General features: G+C 41.5%; 1 protein-coding gene and 1 long non-coding RNA gene across 5 annotated transcripts in view; one reads left to right on the plus strand and one right to left on the minus strand.

The window, feature by feature from the left end:
- Positions 1-19,174, minus strand: part of LOC148146591 (uncharacterized) — a 38,333-nt gene that overhangs the window by 9,849 nt on the left and 9,310 nt on the right. The gene's annotated exons all lie outside the window — the stretch shown is intronic.
- LOC122560721 (UNC93-like protein MFSD11) overlaps positions 1-19,174 on the plus strand; it is a 32,779-nt gene that overhangs the window by 7,984 nt on the left and 5,621 nt on the right. The window contains exons 3-12 of the mRNA XM_043711689.2: positions 173-280; positions 2,610-2,689; positions 3,490-3,586; positions 4,036-4,094; positions 9,849-9,987; positions 10,678-10,727; positions 12,383-12,448; positions 12,957-13,082; positions 14,579-14,753; positions 17,345-17,480. Coding sequence (XP_043567624.1) covers positions 173-280; positions 2,610-2,689; positions 3,490-3,586; positions 4,036-4,094; positions 9,849-9,987; positions 10,678-10,727; positions 12,383-12,448; positions 12,957-13,082; positions 14,579-14,753; positions 17,345-17,480 — 1,036 coding nt within the window. The remainder of the gene's footprint in view (positions 1-172; positions 281-2,609; positions 2,690-3,489; positions 3,587-4,035; positions 4,095-9,848; positions 9,988-10,677; positions 10,728-12,382; positions 12,449-12,956; positions 13,083-14,578; positions 14,754-17,344; positions 17,481-19,174) is intronic.

Here is a 19,174-nt window from a genome sequence, read left to right on the forward strand (position 1 = left end):
AGAAACATTTTCTACAGACACCCACGATGGGGTAAATTTCACATCAGTTGTGGAAAGAGATCCAGCGGGTAGGGGAGAATGTAATGTTGTTGCCAGTACTAGTGGGAAGAGCAAGAATGGAACATTAAATGGCCTGCCCAAGCATCAAACTTCCTTATGTTTCTTTTGCCAGCCTTGCCATTATTTATGGAGTATTTTCAGCTTCTAATCTCATTGCACCATCTGTGGTAGCAGTTGTTGGACCGAAGATGTCAATGGTTTTCAGTGGAGTTGTTTACAGGTAATGCTGGACCCTGGTAGGTTTTTATCTCTTATACTGCTGATATCTACTCAAGTTAAACTTGGCCCCATCAATTCAGTTGATATTCCTAGTATGTACCCTGGGAACTTTCAATCCTTTGTTCTTTTGAATCTTATATCCACTCAATGATGAGAAAGAATGGGATTATATTTGGATAGAGTTTTAAAGAGCCAGTACTACCATACAGAGACAGACAGCTGAACCAAAGCAGTCTTTTGACCCCTGTATTCATAACACCATCAAATTAAACCATCAGAGACCCCCAAATAGTCACTACAATGGTTCCTAACCAGACTTTTGCATTACCAACACTAGACTTTGTGAGGAATTAATGTCCAGAAACCCCAACTAACATTAGCTGAAAGAAAATTGGACAGCACAGTAAGCTGATTAACTTCTATGCTTTAAACCCATAACATTTGTTTTCAGTTTCATTCACACAAAAGACAAAGAAACACATTTGAGAGATAAATAAAAGAAATAACAAAACTAGCCAGATTACATAAATGTCCTTCACAATGCATTGTTCACAGGTATAAATCTGGACTGCTTGATCTTTCTTTCCTGAAATGTTGATCAGGGTTCTCAGTTCACCCAGGCAAAGGCAGCAATTCCTCCTCTATTTAGGCTTCTGGAAATTGATATATCAGAGTAGACAGGGAGCTTTCAAATCTTCATGCTGTCTCAGTGATAGCCCAGAACCTCTGAGATGACGTTGTTCCAAAGAACAACTAATTCTGGTTCAACCCTGTTAGACACTCCCTGACATCTCAGTCACCTTTCAACAGCTGCCATCTAATTGAACATGGCGACTCTTTCAGACTTACTGGAACTAATTTCCAAGTACTGACCTTGTTGGTAGCAATTTTCTGTTATCTGCTTTTCCTGGCGGGTCACTGTGTTTAATCAAGGCTCAGCCTGCAATTAGCCTCCAGGCCTGGCCTCAATAATAAACAAAGACTTCCTGATCCATTCTTTTTTTAAATCTAAGTTGACTCAGTGTCCATCAGTGATTTCTACCTCATAATTCAAAATTGATAAAAGAATAAAATTTAAATAGTGAAAAATAAGAAAGGGCTCTACCACCAGCACAGGTGCAACAGGCTGAGTGGCCTTCAACTTTGCTGTAAGTGTGCCATTATCTGGCCTCCTTTTTGTTGGTTTGTTCACTTAGCTGTGCTGCTACAGGTAAGGCCTAACCACCAAGTTCATGGAGACAGCCCCAACCCATGGGTGGATTGGACACCAGATTCTGAACCATAGCAGAGAAAAAGTTTTGTTCCAGAATCTGTGGACAATCATTTTATGTTGCAGAGTTTAATAACTCAGGAAATTTGACTGGAAAGGAACATCAATTATTGTTGAACACCAAAATAGCGCCATTACTCTGACATACATAGGTTAGTCCCTGCCTGGGTTAGAAAGTTCTGCAGACTCATCTCTGGACCTGCTTTTTGTAAATCTGGAAGTGCTCTTACCTATAACCGAATGGCTTTCCCATCATAAAATCACAGTGAATTGTTTTTCTTTTTAACTTTTAAATGCCACTAGTAAATCACCCATGTAGCCAATTAGACATTTACATGCAAAGTCTGTTACAGGCAATGCACACCATCAAATGTGAGGGAGGGGTAGGGAGATGGAAGGGGATAAATCAAAATAAAGTTGGAGGGTGAAACAGATCATTGCATTCCCCGTGGTGGCCAGCTAACTGTAAGGCAAAGGCATCAAGAACATTGATGGATACCACTGTGCCACAAGAGCCCTTCTCGGTCTGCTTTCCAGATATTTTCTAATCAACCTGTTCAGAGATGTTATTACACACCTCTGGAGCAGGTGGGATTTGAACCCAGGACTCTTGCCTCAGACGTCATGACATGTCCACTGTACTAGAAGAGTCCCTTCCAATGTTGGGATTAGGGGATTGTGGGAAATTGTGTTCAGCTGTCCTTAGTTCAATCAAATCCAAAACTAATTCTGGTCATTTTTAAAAATTTTATTGTGAATGATAAAATACTTCAATTATTCCCATTTACCCCTTGAAGGAACTGAAATGTTGCTCAGTTGGCAGTTTACATCCTTATATTGTGCTAGGTTGAAGCCAGTACAGGCTGGTTATAAATAGGTGCTTTTGAAAATAAATTATGGCATTGCACTATTTGGGGGAAAAGAGAATTTTGAGGGAGAATTCTCAATGCACTCCTCTTGTTTCTATGATCATCTGTACCACAAGCATCTGCAGTAAAGCTCAGAGTGATGACCTTGTTCCTGCCTTTTATTGTAGTTGTGTTTTTTTTGTTTTTCTCAGCGGTTACGTGGTTTCATTCAGTAAGCCAATGACTTGGTCATTCTATATTACGTCCATCTTCATTGGATTTGCTGCAGCTGGTGAGTAGAATGCATCCTGAACCTTTATTTCCAAATCCTAGTCTCTCTGTATCTCCTATTGTAGAATCATAGAATCCCCAGGAAGCAGGCCATTCATCCCATCAAGTCTGCACCAAACCTCCACAGAGCATTCCACCCAGACCATACCCTATAATGTGCATTTCCTATGATTAATCCACCTAACCTACTTATCCCTGGGCACTATGGGCAATTTACCATTGCCAATTCACCCAACCTGCACATCTTTGGACTGTAGGAGGAAAGCAGTGCACTTAGAGGAAATCCACACGACCCACCGGGAACAACATGCAAACTCCACACAGACAGCCGTCCGAAGGGGGAATCGAACCCAGGTCCCTGGCACTATCAATGCTAACCATTGAGCCACCATGCTGCCCTGCTGTCTTCTCCTGAGGAACTGCCTTGCCACTATCTCCACACCCTGGGGATGCCTCCTCGTCAACTGTTTCAGACAAGTATCTATCTTTGTGCTTGTGCCCAGAGGATGAGGGTCCATATGCTATTGAGGCATGAAGAGTAGGGATGGTGAGTCGAATAAGGTAGGGAGAGTTTGCAGATAACTCTAGTCATGGCCTGAACTGATATCCGCATGCCTATTAACCAGAGCAGTAATAGGATTGGTAATCTTGACAGTCTTTCTGCTTCCTCCCCACTTCCTCACACCAGTGTCTCTAAACCCAGTTGTAGCCCCAATCACTATCTCACCATATGCCAGTTAACTCAGTACAGTGGTACACATTGAGGAGACAACTCTGCCCATGTTCTTTCTTCTCTTTCAGTGCTGTGGACTGCTCAGGGAAACTTCCTTATCTTGAACTCTGACTGCACCACTATCAATAGGAATACTGGGATCTTCTGGGCTCTGTTACAATCCAGGTAAAGAACTGCAGACTCCTAAAAGAACTAGGCAACATAGATATAACCTGGCCCTTAAATATTCTTTCTTTGCCCATAATGGTGCCTGGTATAATCTAATAGCCTGGACTATCCCTCTCCCTAATGGAATCATAGAAATATACAGCACGCAAGGAGGCCATTCAGCTTGTTATGTTTATATTTGTTTTAAGTGATAAGATTCACTTTGAAGATAAATACTAGCATTGAACAGTTGAACCAAATGATCTATTTTGGTGTTGTAATTTGCATATAATTCTGTGTACTGGAAAATCAATATACTGTTCTGAACCAAAATGGATATGATATTGATTTTTCAATTCTGCCACTTCCTTTTATTTATCTGTGTCTCAGGGTGACCTGCTGTGGTGGGGAATCTAAGTCTTCATGTTCTGTTTTGGGTGACTAACAAGTTTGATGTATTTTTACAGCATGTTGTTCGGAAACCTCTATGTTTACCTCCAATGGAGAGACATAACATTGATCTCAGGTAAAGGATTGACTTTGCTTCCAGCTTTACCATTTTCAGGTGAGAGAGAAGGGGAAATGTGAAAACCAGTGATGGGTAGAGTTTGTCAGGGCGTTGGGGATGCATGGGGCTTTTGACTGTATGGGGTAATGGGAGGTCATGAAGGGAGTGGTGGAGGATCAGCATGACAAGGACCTGTTTGGACGAATGGAAGAGATGACAGGCATGATGAGGTAAGGGAGCATTTAACCCTCTGGGTACCTTGAACAAAATGTCAACTTGGTAACCCAACATTTCTCTAGACAATATTAGTAATTTCAATCATTCTAATATAGATCCACTCAGTCTCCTGACAGTCTCAGACTCTGTTTGTCACAGCTTCTCTAGATTTTGTTTGAATTCATTTGTGGCATGTGGACATCACTGGCCAGACCAGGATTTATTGCCCATCTCTAATTGTACTGGAGATGGTGAGCTGCCTTCTTGAACTGTTGCAGTCCCTAGGGCTTATGTACACCAGTGTTGTTAGGATGGGAATTCCAGAATCTTGACCCAGCAACATTGACAGAACAGATATAGTTTCAAATCAGAATGATGTGTGGCTTGGAAGGGACCCTGGAAGCAGGGCTGTACCCGTGCATCCACTGATTGTTTCTTTCTAGATGGTAGTGGTGGAAAGTTGGAAAGTACATCAAAGCAATCTGGTGTGTTACATCATCTTGTAGATTTCACACACTGCCGCTACTATGCGTTAGTAGTGAAGGGAATGGTTGAAGATGTTGAATGGGGTCCCCATCAAATGGTGTCAAGCTTCTTGAATATTATTGAAATTGCACTCATCTAGGCAATCGGTGAGTGTTCCATGTTACTGATCTGTGCCTTGGAAATGGTGAACAGGTTTTGAGTAGACATGGGTGAGTTACTTGTCACAGCTTTCCTAGTGTCTGATCTGCTCTTGTCACCAAAATATATATGGCTGGTTCAGTTCAGGTTCTGGTCAATGGTAACGCCCAGGATGTTTCAATGATGATAATGCCATTGAATGCCAAGGCATGATGGTTAGATTCAGTCTTATTAGAGATGGTCTTTGCCTTGCACTTGTGTGGCACAAATGTTACTGGCCACTTATCCAGGATTTGCTGTCAATGGACATAGACTGCTATAGTGTGAGGTGTCTTGAATGATGCTGGATAGTTATCAGTGCACATTCTGATCTCATTATGGAGAATAGGTCATTGATGAAGCAACTGAAGATGATTGGATCCAGGATACTGCCTTGAGGAACTCCTTCAGAGATGTCCTGGAGCTGAGATGGCTCTAACAACTACAGCCATCTTCTTTTGTGCTGGGTATAACTTCAACCAGCAACAGGTTTCTTCTAAACCCCATTAACGGGCGGCACGGTGGTACAGTGGTTAGCACTGCTGCCTCACAGCACCAGAGACCTGGGTTCAATTCCTGCCTCAGGCTACTGACTGTGTGGAGTTTGCACATTCTCCCTGTGTCTGCGTGGGTTTCCTCCGGGTGCTCTGGTTTCCTCCCACAATCCAAAAATGTGCAGGTTAGGTGAATTGGCCATGCTAAATTGCCTGTAGTGTTAGGTGAAGGGGTAAATGTAGGAGAATGGGGTCTGGGTGGGTTGCGCTTCGGCGGGTCGGTGTGGACTTGTTGTATCTAATCTAATCTAATTTAAACTCCACTTTTTCTTGGGCTCCTTGATGCCAGTTGATTAGATGCTCCCCTAATGTCAAGGACAGTCAATCTCACCTCATCTCTGGAGTACAGTTCTTTTGTCAGTAGTTGAGTTGTCAATATTAGAAATACAAGACCTTTTAATGGTCAACCAAAAGATATTTTCTAAGCAACCTGTATCAGAGATGTTAGTACATAGTTCAAGTAGGACTTAAACCCAGGTCTCCTGGTCCAGAGATAAGGAAATTATCACTGCATCACAAGAGCCATTTAACAGGTTGATTAGAAAATGTACAAAACAAATTGCACGTTGCCTGAAGCCTTTAGTTCATCTTGAAAATATTAGTCCCAAGTGATTCCGTCAGGTGTAAGGAAAAGTTTGTGCTGTTTATGAGTGTGGTTTGGTGAAAGGTGGTAATGGCAGTTTCACTCTGGTAGAACTGAGCTCTGTATGTGTCTGCTTATAAAACTAAATTGCTTTTCATTCTTTTAAAATATTTGAAATAAAAGTAAAATTTGTATAAAAGTTGTGGGTCTGCAATAAAAATGAAAAAAGAAACTGGTTCCATTTTGATTTAGTCCCCATCCTCTCCCCCTTCCTTTTCCTCACTTTTTGGTGTTACTGCACTGTCCCGATGGGTTTTGCATATGATACTGGTAATCGATTAGAAACACAATTGATTTAGTGGTGGAAGATAAAGGAGAAAAAAGTAACACAGGTAATTTGGTGGTTAAAGGAATTGTTCAGTTGTGCATTAAAGCACCTCTCGATATAAAACACAATATTTTTTAAAAATTGGTACCCCTGTAAGCTTTGTATGCAAATTGGTAATTGGACCAGAAACACAGGTGATTTAGTGATGGAGGACAAAAGAAACAAGTAACATGGGTGATTTGGTAGTGGAAAAAAACACCATTCAATGATGCATTCAGAAATACCTTATTTTGCCTTCCAACTCCATTTTAATTTAATTCCCTGCCTTTCTTCCTTACCGTCCCTATTTCACTGCCCTTGGTGGGCAGTGTTCATTAATTGGTCTTTTATTTGGTGAATTAGATTATATAAAAATGCGGGGGTTGGGCTGTATTATTTTCCTCTCCAATTCTATTTTAATTTAATTCTCCCCCTTTCCTCCCGCCCTTCCCTACTGTTGTTGTTTCAGTTGTTGATATTGGGTTCTTGTCACATTATCCCTGTTGGGTAGTAGTTGTTTCTTATTGTTTGGTGATTGGGTTTCCCTAAATGTAAGAAAGAGTTCTTCATCTGGTGTGGATGGAAAGTCTGAAGATCTCCTCATGGGCCTACATCTGGACCTGGCCAAACTATCTACAGCTCACAACTCCCTGCCTCTTTTTATGGTTATGTCAATATCCAGGTGTCTTTGGAGAGGTAGCACACAGTGTCCACTAACACCCTGGAAGCTTTCCGGCATTGGTGTGGGCCATGATGGCTGGGGTCCATCAGGGGATGAAGACCTTGTCATATGAGAAGTGGCTGAGTACCCTGGATTAGTACTCAATGGAGTTTAGAAGGATGAGGGGGATCTTATTGAAGCTTACAGAATACAGAGAGGCCTAGAGAGGATGGTGAATCTGTGGAACTTATTGCCACAGAAGACTGTGGAGGCCAAGTCATTGTCTGTATTTAAGACAAGGTAGATAGGTTCTTGACTAGTCAGGGAATCAAAGGTTTTAGGGAGAAGGCAGGAGAATGGAGTTGAGAAATATATCAGTTCTGATAGAATTGTGGAGCATACTGAATGGGCCAAATGGCCAAATTCTGTTCCTATAACTTATGGTCTTATTATCCTCTCAAATTCCAACTTGATTTAACCCCATCCCCCCCCAATTTCTCCCTTTTGATGGTGAGTTTTTGGTTATAGTTACACTGCTGCTGGTGAATAGTTTATTGTTAATTGATTTACATTAAAAAAGAGCAGAGTTCTTCTTAAATAGGAGTGATTGTGGGGGCGTGGAGTGTTGTGGTGGGAAATGTTGGAAGGTATGAGAAGGAAAAAGTAGAAATCGTGATTCTGCTACACTACTGGTTTACAATAAAACATATATAAATCTCTGAAAATCTTTTATTTGACAATTCAACATTTGTGTCTTTGTCTGTTAAACAAACCAAGGTTGCAATGGGGTCAAGAGTTGAATGGAATGCTTCTCTTTGCACGCCTTCCTGAGATTGTCATTGAACAAGGGTTAATCTCCTAGCTTGATGCTAGTGGCACAGTGGGAGATATGTCCAGCCAGGAAATTACAGATTGTGGCTGAATACAGTTCTACTGATATCAATGCCCACAACATTACATGGATACCCAGTTTGAGTGGCTAGATCTGTTCCAAGATTGTCCCATTTAGCATGATGACAGCATAGCATTATGTGATGCTGGTGATATCCAAAGTGTGAAGATGGGCTTTGTCTCCAAGGACTATGCAGTGGTCACTCTTATAAATATCATGTACAGTTATATCTACAGTAGATAGATTGGTGAGGTTGAGTAGAACCTATGCAGTTTTCCCATCTTGTTGGTTCCCTCATCACTTACTGCAAATCCAGTCTCGCAGCTATGTCCTATAGAACTAAGCCAGCTTGGTCAGCAGAGGTGCAACCAAACTGGTCTTGGGGATTCTCATGGCAGAATATTCAGTGCTTGGTCCAAAGTGTTTAACTTGATTGAGTACTGATACACCAGCCAAAGAGGGAACGGTAGGTGGTAATTAGCAGTTGGTGTCCTTCCCTTTTTTTTACTTGATGCTACGAGACTTCATGGGGTCTGGAATTAATGTTGAAGACTCCCAGGGCAACTATGTACTAACTATATACTCCTGCACTCATGGGACAGGACGTACCCAGTAGAGTGATGATTGTGTCTGGAACATTACCTGTAAATTCTGTCAGTACGACTAGTCTATGGCACATGCCCACAGATGTTGTAAGGAGGACCTGACAGAGTCAACAGGATTGTGTTTGCTGTCATAGGTTCTGGTTCCTGAGTTGCTGTCAGGTAGTCTGGATTCATTCCTTTTATTTTGAATTTTATATGGTTAAATAGAACTGAAGAAGGCCTATCGGCCAGACCAGGTATGGATGTCAGATTTCCAGCACTAAAGGGCATGAGAAAATCATTTTTATGACAGTCAGCAATGGTTACAGTGTCAACATTAGGCGAGTTTTTAATTATAGATGTTGTTGATTTCAAGTTTCACCATTTACTATGCTGGGATTGGAACCCATGTTCCTAGAACACCAGCCTGAGGTTCTGGATTAGCAGTCGAGTGACAGTACCCTGCTATTTCTCTTTGACCTTCTTGACTATCTTGACCCTTCTAACCGTCTGGGCCTCCCTGTCTGACTTGGTCTTCCTAACTCCCTAATGGGACAATAGCATCATTCTACTATAACCTCCACTTACTCAGGCACTGAGTACTATATGTATAGGACATATCTCCTGGGATACAGGGTCAGATCACTTGCTTCTGAATAAGTAGATCATGGGTTTGAGCCCATCATGAGCAACATGGTTCCATAATCAGGCTGACATAGTATTGAAGGAGTTCTGCACATTTTTCCTAATCAATCTGTTCAGAGATGTAATGACACACCCCCGGAGCAGGTGGAACTTGAATCCAGGCCTCCTCGCTCAGAAATAGGAACACTACCACTGCGCCACTGAAATAACTCCAAGAAGCTGGTATCCCAGTACCAAGTCACCCTTGTTTTACACTTGGGGAGCCCTTGATAACAAACCAGCTCTCATAGTGAATAGAATGCCTGACCCTCCTATTCTTATCAGTCAGCCAAGGCTTTCTGATTGGATCAGATTAACAGCGCCAATCAGGGAACTCATATTCTTTGAAATTCACTTGGCTGACTTTGTTACTATCACTACAACCACAACAGCCCTAAAATTCTGCACTGTTCTTTTTTTATGAGCGGCAAGCGGTGACTAGTGAAGTAGATATTTTATAATCAAACTGTTCAGGGAGATGTTATTATACATCTCGAACTTTGAGATGTCTTGAGATTATGAAGGAAAATTTGGAAATGCAAGTTTATTTTTCTTTTTGACTTATCAGACCATGACAGGAGTACTTTGTTTATCGTATTGTTCGTGATCTCTCTTGTTGGGACAGTCATCCTACTTGCGCTGAAAAACATCAAACACTTGCACCACCACTCGGAGATCAATGATCCTCTACTTCTTGATTCTAGGCTGTAAGTACTCAAGTGAAAACCAGTGCATTGGCTCATCTCCATATATCATGGATGGTTCTGAATTCAGGAAGATAAATGCCATGCAATTCTAAAACTGGCCACTAAAAAGTCTCTTACCCTGTTCCCAATTACCCAGGCTGAGATCAGGATCTCACTATATTGAAATAAATAATGTGTAAAACCCCAAAAAAACACATTGGAAAAATGATCTGTTAAAAGCACGTTTATGCCAGACATCGCTCTGTGGATAGCGCTGCTGTCTCACAGTCAGAAGATCTGGGTTCAAGTCCAACTTTAAAGACTTGAGCACAAAGTCCAGACTGACAGTCCAGTGTAATTTTAAGGAGCAAGGCAAATTTAAATGCCATCCACCCATTCATCTTATTTCGGGATGTTAGGAATCCTGAGGCATTGTTTCGGACATGCACAAGGGTGTTGTCCTGTTGTCCTAATCCATGTTTATTGTTCAGCTAACACCTCAAACAGATTATCTTTGTGAACAACACATATGTGTTTTTGGATGTGGCCACCATGTCACATTTCCTACATTACAACAATGACTGTAGCTGGCTGCAAAGCACTTTGGGACATCCAGATGTTGTGGAAGGTGCTGTATAATGCAAATCTTCCTTTACTTTTGAATGTAATATTAGTCTTTACAAAGACCTGATTTGTTTCAATGTTGACTAGGTTTAAGGAGAAGGCGATGTCGACCCTGGATCAGATCACATCAGAGTTCAGTAAGTTGTTCCTCTTCACAAATGCTTAACTCATTCTGGACTTCTGTTCCTGTTAAATGCTCTCAAATGAGATATGGTTCTGAACTGACACATTTTAGTGGTGGGCATAGTCAGGAGAAAATGGTATAGTGTTTGAGGGGCATAGCGGGTTAGTGCTTGAGGAGTGATTGAAAGATATAGTAGATTAGTAATTTAGGGGTATGGTGGACTAATGCTTGAGGGATATGGTGGGATAAAGACTGGAGGGTAGAGTGGGTTAGTTAATGGCGGGTTAAGGTGAGTTAGTGATTGGTATGTATGGTCAGTTAGTGATTTGCAATGTATGAGGGTTAGTGATTGGAGTAAAGTATATGTGTTTGAGAGCTTTGGTGGGTTAGCAATTGGAAATGCAATGTGGGTTCATGATTGGAGCTGTACAGTGGGTCAGTTATTTGAGGTAATACATTTTGGCAGACAGAATAGAGGAGCTGAATATTATTTAAATGGAGAAAGACTGCAGAAAGCTACAGTATAGCCAGATTTGCGTGTCCTCATACATAAATCACAAAGCTGGCATACAAGTTTAGTGGATAATACAGAAAGCAAATCGACTGATGGCCTTTATTTCAAAGGGAATGGAGTGCAAAAATAAACAGGTCTTGCTAAAACTATGTAAGGAACTAGTCGGTTGACACCTACAATAGTACGAACAGTTTTGGTTGGCTGGCCTAGTATTAGAAGCAGTCTAGACAAGGTTCTCTAGGTTGATCCTGGGTATGGAGGGACTTTCTCATGTATAGAAGTTGAGGAAGTTGGGCCTGTACTTATTGGAGCTTAGAAGAATGAGAAGTGACCTCAAAGAAACACAGGGCACTTGACAGAATAGATGCCTGAGAGGTTGTTTCCCGTTATGGGAGAGTCTAAGACCAGAGGGCATAATCTCAGAGTAAGGGATTGCCCATTTAAGAAAAAGATGAGATGGAATTTTTTTCTTTTCAGAAGGTAGTGAATGTATGGAATTCTTTAGTACAGAAAGCTATAAAAGCCAGGTTGTTAAGAATTTCAAGGTCGAGATAAGACAGATGTTTTATCAGTAATGGAATCAAGGGCTATGGAGGAGACAGGCAAGTGGATTATCAGATCAGTCATGTTCCAATTAAATGGCAGAGCAGGCTCAATGGGCTGAATGGTCTACCTTTGTTTCTATGTTTTATGTCTTATAGGCTACGGTGAACAGTGATTGTGATGTACAGTGGATTAGTGATTTGGGGATATACTTGGTCATTGATTAAAAAGAGGAAGGTGATACATTATTAATTGGGGGAATACAATGAGTTTTCAATGGGATCTATGCATTATTGATTGAATGTTTCAGTGGGCAGAGTATGGGGTGGAATAGTGTTTGTGGGTAACAAGAGTATTCTGAGATGTGGGCGGCTTGGAACACTCAATGAGATGGAAACCCTTTGCTTTGACTCTGAAGATGATGTGGCCTGTCAGAGACATGTCCCAGGGACGTGACCCTACAAGTGATGTTGGAGATTCTGGTGCTTGGTATAATGACCCAATCATTGGTCAGAATACAAAGGCTGAAACTGAGAAATCCTCTCAGCCTCAATTTTCATGGCTAATATAGAAATTCACTCTCTTCTCACTGTGTTCAATTTCTTTTTCAGGGTCAATGTTGAGGTTGTTTTGTACAAAGAACATGTTGCTACTGAGCATGCCAATTGCATATAGTGGTAAGTAAGTGAGAGTATGGCAATGGATGAGTGAATTTATAGCAGGGAGTGAGTGTGTAGACTGCATTTTGTGAGAATTGATATCTGACAATTAAACTGTACCACCAGAGGAGTGGTGATGATGTCTCCTCCACCCCAATAGTGTCCCAGATCTCTTCTTCCTGACACTGTCCCCATCTCTTATCTACTCCTACACTGCCCTCACTTCCACCACCCCTCACATTCACCCCCACTCCCGAGTCCCTGACACTCACTGCATCCCTCACTCTGACATTGTAGGGGATTAACTTTGATATCAGTTTGATCCGGTCCCTAAAGTACATGGATCCACCATACTTCAACCACATTAACAATTAGGGACCAGGAAGGACAACTGATGACGAATATTAGATTATTATAATGTTTAAAAGGCAGTGTAGAGGCAGCTTTACTTGTGCAGTACCTGCTCTTGGAATCTTATTTGCTCAGTCCCTCATTAACTTTTATTTTGGGGGCTTTCATGTTCCAGGCCTGGTGCTGACCTTTTACAGTGGGGTGTATGGTACATGCATTGGAGCCACCAGACAGTTCGGGACAATGGCCAAGGGTCTGATTGGTCTCTCGGGGATATTCATTGGCATTGGAGAGATTCTTGGTAAGTATGAAAAATGTCAGGAAGAGTGCATGAGAGTGGGATGGAGAGGTCAGAGGAGGTTAGATGTTGGGGAGCAATGTAAGAGGTTGTATAGACAGTCTGTGAGGGTGATCAAAGTAGCACAATATAAAAACTAAACCATTACATTCTCTGTGAAATCAGGAATCAGAAAAGGTTGTGAAAATCTGAATTCTCTCTCTTAAAGGTCATCTTGGATCTAACTAAATATCAGAAAAGTGGCTTAATGGGTTAACTCGTCTCTTCATGTTCCTGTCAGTTCAATGGCCCAAATGACTTCCTTGGTTAGAATTAACTGTCAGAAAGTGGGAAAGCACAGGGTTATGGACCACAATCTGATTAACAGTAGTTCCTCATTCATTGCTGCAAGTTCTCACAGATGTTCATTGATGATTGCACAATGTTCATTGCCATTCATGATCTCTCAGTTGAAACAGACTATGCCCAAAATGTATCAAGACAAGACCCAGGCTTGAGCTGATAAATGGCAAGTATAATTTATTCCATTCAAGTGCAAGGCAATGACCATCTCAACAATCACTCCTTGATATTTAATGGCACTTCCATTGCTGAATCCCTCATTATCAATATCCTGGGGACTCCCATTGACCAGAACTGAACTGGATCAATCACGCAAGTGCAGTAGCTACAAGAACAGGTTGGAGGCTCAGAATTCTGTGGTGAATAACTTTCTTTCTCCTCAGTGTCTGTCCAACATTTACAAGGCACAAGTCAGGTGCATGATGGAATACTCTCCACTTACCTGGATAGTGCAGGTCCAACAACATGCAAGAAACCGATACTATGCATGACAAAGTAGGTTTCTTCATTGCACCCCATTTGCCATCATTTATACTTAGTTGCTTCACCACTGACAAACGGTGGTAGCTATTTGCATTATCTACAAGTTGTCCTGCAGCAATCAACCAATGCTTTTCAAGAAAACCTTCCAAACACACGATCTCTACTATATAGAATATCAAGGGCAACACCATGTATTAACAAGTTCTTTTCCAATTCACTCACCTTCCTGATTTGGAACTATATACATTCCTTCGCTGTTGCTGGGTCAAGATCATGGAACTGCTATTTTAACAGTATTGTTAATGTACCTACTCCCCAAGTACTGCAACAGCTCAAGAAAACAATTCTCCGCCACCTTCTCAAGGGCAGCTAGTGATGGACTATACATGCTGGCCCAGCCAGTAATATCCACATCCCATGAACAAATGCAAAATGAAGGTCAGCACATTTTCTTTTGTTGAGAGCAAGTTGTTGTCTGTGGTGCTGAAAATCAGAGAGAGAGAGAGAGAGAGAGACTTCCCTGTATCCCTCTAGAATGGGTATTGATGAAACCTTAGTAGGACATAGGGTGACTAACTAAGCCGCTCAATTAGCCTGTTTAGAAATGAAATACTTGTGAGCAGCTGGATGTCAATGTTGTGATCACATATTAAATCTGTGTCTCTCTGTTACAGGGGGTGGGGTCTTCGGGCTGCTGTGTATCAATAATCAGTTCCGACGTACCTCAGCAATCCTTCTCGGAGTCATTGTGCACTTTCTGGCTTTCTATCTGATCTTCCTTATAATCCCAGGTGATGCACCAAAAGGTGGTGCAACCAGCGGTCACTATGAGCCCTATCTGTCTCCCAGGTAATATCTGCAATAATGACCATACAAAACTGCTGGATGTGACAAAAATCCAGCCGGCACACTTTAGGGAAGGAAGCCTGCTATCTTTACCAGTCTGGGCTTATATGTAACTCTCGACCCACAGCAATGAGATAATGAGAGTACTGAGACAATACATTCCTGTAAGGGTGAAAGGAGAGGCTGGTAGGTATAGAGAATGCTGCATGACTAGAGAAATTGAGGGTTTGATTATAAAAAGAAGTAAGCGTATGTCAGGTATAGACAGAATAGATCAAGTGAATCCTTAGAAGAGTATAAAGGCGGTAGGAGGGAAATCAAGAGGGCAAAAAGGGGACATGAGATAGCTTTGCAAATAGAGTTAAAGAGAATCCAACGGGTTTTTACAAATGTATTAAGGACAAAAGGCTATGTAGGGAGAGAGAGAATAGGGCCCCGCAAAGATCAACAGGAGCCGCAGGAGATGGGGGAGATACTAAACGAGTATTTTGCATCAGTGTTGCATCTTGTGGAAAAGGACATGGAAGATATAGAATGTAGGGAAATAGATGGTGACATCTTGAAAAATGTCCATATTACAGAGGAGGAAGTGCTGGATGTCTTGAAACGCATAAAGGTGGATAAATCTCCAGGGCCTAATCACATGTACCTAGCTTACCTGTGGGAAGCTAGAGAAGTGATTGCTGGGCCTCTTGATGAGATATTTGTATCATCGATAGTCACAGGTGAAGCGCCAGATGACTGGAGGTTGGCTAAAGTGGTGCCACTCTTTAAGAAAGGTGGTAAGGACAAGCCAGGGAACTATAGACCAGTGAGCCTGACATTGGTGGTAGGCAAGTTGTTGGAGGGAATCCTGAGGGACAAGGTGTACACGTATTTGGAAAGGCAAGGATTGATTAGGAATAGTCAACATGGCTTTGTGTGTGGGAAATCATGTCTCACAAACTTGATTGAATTTTTTGAAGAAGTAACAAAGAGGATTGATGAGGGCAGAGTGGTAGATGTGATCTATATGGACTTCAGTAAGGCTTTCAACAAGGTTCCCTATGGGATACTGGTTAGCAAGGTTAGATCTCATGGAATACAGGGAGAACTAGCCATTTGGATACAGAACTGGCTCAAAGGTAGAAGACAGAGGGTGGTGGTGGACGGTTGTTTTTCAGATTGGAGGCCGTGACCAGTGGAGTGCCACAAGGATCGGTGCTGGGTCCTCTACTTTTTGTCATTTATATAAATGATTTAGATGTGAGCATAAGAGGTACAGTTAGTAAGTTTGCAGATGACACCAAAATTGGAGGTAGTAGACAGCGAAGAAGGTTACCTCAGATTACAATGGGATCTTGATCAGATGAGCCAATGGGCTGAGGAGTGGCAGATGGAGTTTAATTCAGATAAATGCGAGGTGCTGCCTTTTGGGAAAGCAAATCTTAGCAGGACTTATACACTTAATGTTAAGGTCCTAGGGAGTGTTGCTGAACAAAGAGCTCCTTGAAAGTAGAGTCACAAGCAGATAGGATAGTGAAGAATGCATTTGGCATGCTTTCCTTTATTGGTCAGAGTATTGAGTATAGGAGTTAGGAAGTCATGTTGCAGCTGTACAGGACATTGGTTAGGCTATTTTTGGAATATTGCATGCAATTCTGGTCTCCTTCCGATCAGAAGGATGTTGTGAAACTGAAAGGGTTCAGAAAAGATTTACAAGGACTTTGCCAGGGTTGGAGGATTTGAGCTACAGGGAGAGGCTGAACAGGCTGGGGCTGTTTTCCCTGGAGCGTCAGAGGCTGAGGGGTGATCTTATAGAGGTTTGTAAAATCATGAGGGGCATGGAGAGGGTAAATAGAAAAGGTCTTTTTCCTGGGGTGAGAAAGTCCAGAACTGGAGGGCATAGATTTAGAGTGAGAGGGAAAAGATATAAAAGAGACCTAAGGGGCAACCATTTCTCGCTGAGGGTGGTGCGTGTGTGAAATGGGCTGCCAGAGGAAGTGGTGGAGGCTAGTACGATTACAACATTTTGAAGGGTTTTCTCATTAGGAAGGGTTTGGATGGATATGGCTGGATGCTGGCAGGTGGGACTAGATTGGGTTGGGATATTTGGTCAGCATGGACGAATTGGGCGAAGACTCTGTTTCCATGCTGTACATCTCTATGACAATGTGACTGAATCTTCACTATCTTCTGAATTGGCCTAATAGACTGTCAATTGTTATACAATTATTGTAACAATTGTACCATTGTGCCAATTAACCAACAGTTCAAGGTGAAGCCTCAGCATCACCTTCTGAGCAACTGGAGATCGAGTTGTGAGCAGTATTTTGGGTACCAGTTGGCATCGGGAAGTCAGGTAGATTGGGGGAATGGTAAAATAGAGGTTTTGGGCTGTTTTGGGACATAAGCTAGACTTGGGGTGTCTGGAAGTATTGGTTATGGGCAGAGTCAAGGTGTTGAGCAGAACTGGGGTTTAGACAGATATTGAGCACAGACAGTATTGTGATAGAAGCGTAAGAACTCAGAGCTGGATCAGATTGTTTCATAGCTGATGATGATTCTTGGTGTCACAGGCAGGACAGTACCAACAACAGTTATTGTGTTTCCAGTCCCTCTGCAGCATTGGTAAGCAGCTTCCTCCTTGGCCTTGGTGACAGTTGCTTCAACACTCAACTCTATAGCATTCTTGGCATCCTGTATCCACAGCAAAGTGGCCCAGCCTTTGCAATCTTCAAATTTGTACAGGTACAGTTATTAGAAAGAACTAATCTAACAATGCTGTGTTTAATTTATTCTCACTGAGCTAAGTTATAATCACAGTATCCAATAACATCTCATTAACTTAGGATGTACATGCAGTTTCGAATAAACAATTACATGGACTTCCATTACACACAGTATTCATTGTACATCACAATAAGTTACAAATAGACTCCATACCAGATAGTGAAGTAGGAACTCTATGGAAATATTTTTCTTGACAGTTTGTTTCTTTCGGCGCAGCTATTCATATGTCTGCTTCCAACTGACCAAAACAGTATTCCACCCAACGGGAGGCTCGAATCCACAACCCTGAGATTAAGAGTCGCATGCTCTACCAACTCAGCTAGCCGGGCTTTTGCCCAAAATGTCAATTTTCCTGCTCCTCTGATGCTGCCTGACCTGCTGTGCTTTTCCAGCACCATTCTAATCTCAACTCTGATCTCTAGCATCTGCAGTCCTCACTTTTGCCTAAAACAGTATTCTGTCATCTCTCTTTACACATGTGTGACTTAAGAAATTAACAAATGAATAATTGATTTAAGTAATGATCACTTCAAGGGTCAAGTCTCCTTTATAATACAAATAAATGAACAAACAAAAAAATCAAATTAACTAATTAAATAAAACTAACTAGTAATAGCCCCTTAAAAGGGGAATGGTAACGTAAATAAAATTGTCAAGCAATCTTTCTTTATATTAATTCAAATGAAACAATAGACAGCCATTAAAAAGAGCACCATAACAGGAAAAAAACTCCCAAAAACAAAGCTTGCAAATTTTAAATTTAAATTTAGGAGTGATTGTGCAATCCAGCCCCCACAGTACCACTGCTTGTGGAAGGCTTGAGCAGACAGTGGATATGGCACAATCTTGCTTTTTTGGAAGTGCTCTAAGGATATTTCCTAATCAATCCACACAGAGATTATACACCTTTGAACCTACACTTCCTGGCTCAGAAATAGTGACATATAGCACTTAATTAAATATTGCCCTTCACCTATGTATTATAACCATGTTCTTAATGTACCACGAACAACACAGTCTGCAACATTCATATGCTGACCTGCAATACACACAGTATCCATAATGCAGTGGTATTCACTAGAAAACAAGTGAGAACCAATTGGATATTGTGTCCAGAATGTGTAGTAGAATTTAAAAATACTTAAAGAATCATAGCAATTTATTTCTTCCAAAAGATATCTTGATAATATAAAACACAAAAAAGTTATAAAAGACAAACACATCAGTAGCTGTACACAGTATGCCAAGTGTACAGGTGTATTATTTTTAACAAGGATTGCTGCTCTCCTTCTGCTGTTTTATACCAGGATACCCACTACCTTCTTATTTTTAATATTGAGATCCCTGCTCTCTTACAAAGGGATCCCCACTCTCTGCCCACTGACTTATACCCAGATCTCCCTTCATCACTGCTGTTTCAAACTGGGATCCCTGCCAATCTCCCGTTGGTTTATAGTGGGTCCCATGTACCCTCCCGGTGTTGTTTTGTACTTATTTACAATGTAATGTGTATCACACTGAATTACAAAAGACAGCATTTGCTGACACTGATGCTTGCGCATTACATGCTGCTTTAAATTGCATACGCACAGATTTCAGGGGGTCATGGCCACATGTAAAATCTACATGATGATGTCAGTGCTTGAAACTGT

Source organism: Chiloscyllium plagiosum, unplaced genomic scaffold (assembly GCF_037043375.1).
Source record: "Chiloscyllium plagiosum isolate Xiang-an unplaced genomic scaffold, Cpla_swu_hap1 HiC_scaffold_20, whole genome shotgun sequence".
Taxonomy (NCBI): domain Eukaryota; kingdom Metazoa; phylum Chordata; class Chondrichthyes; order Orectolobiformes; family Hemiscylliidae; genus Chiloscyllium; species Chiloscyllium plagiosum.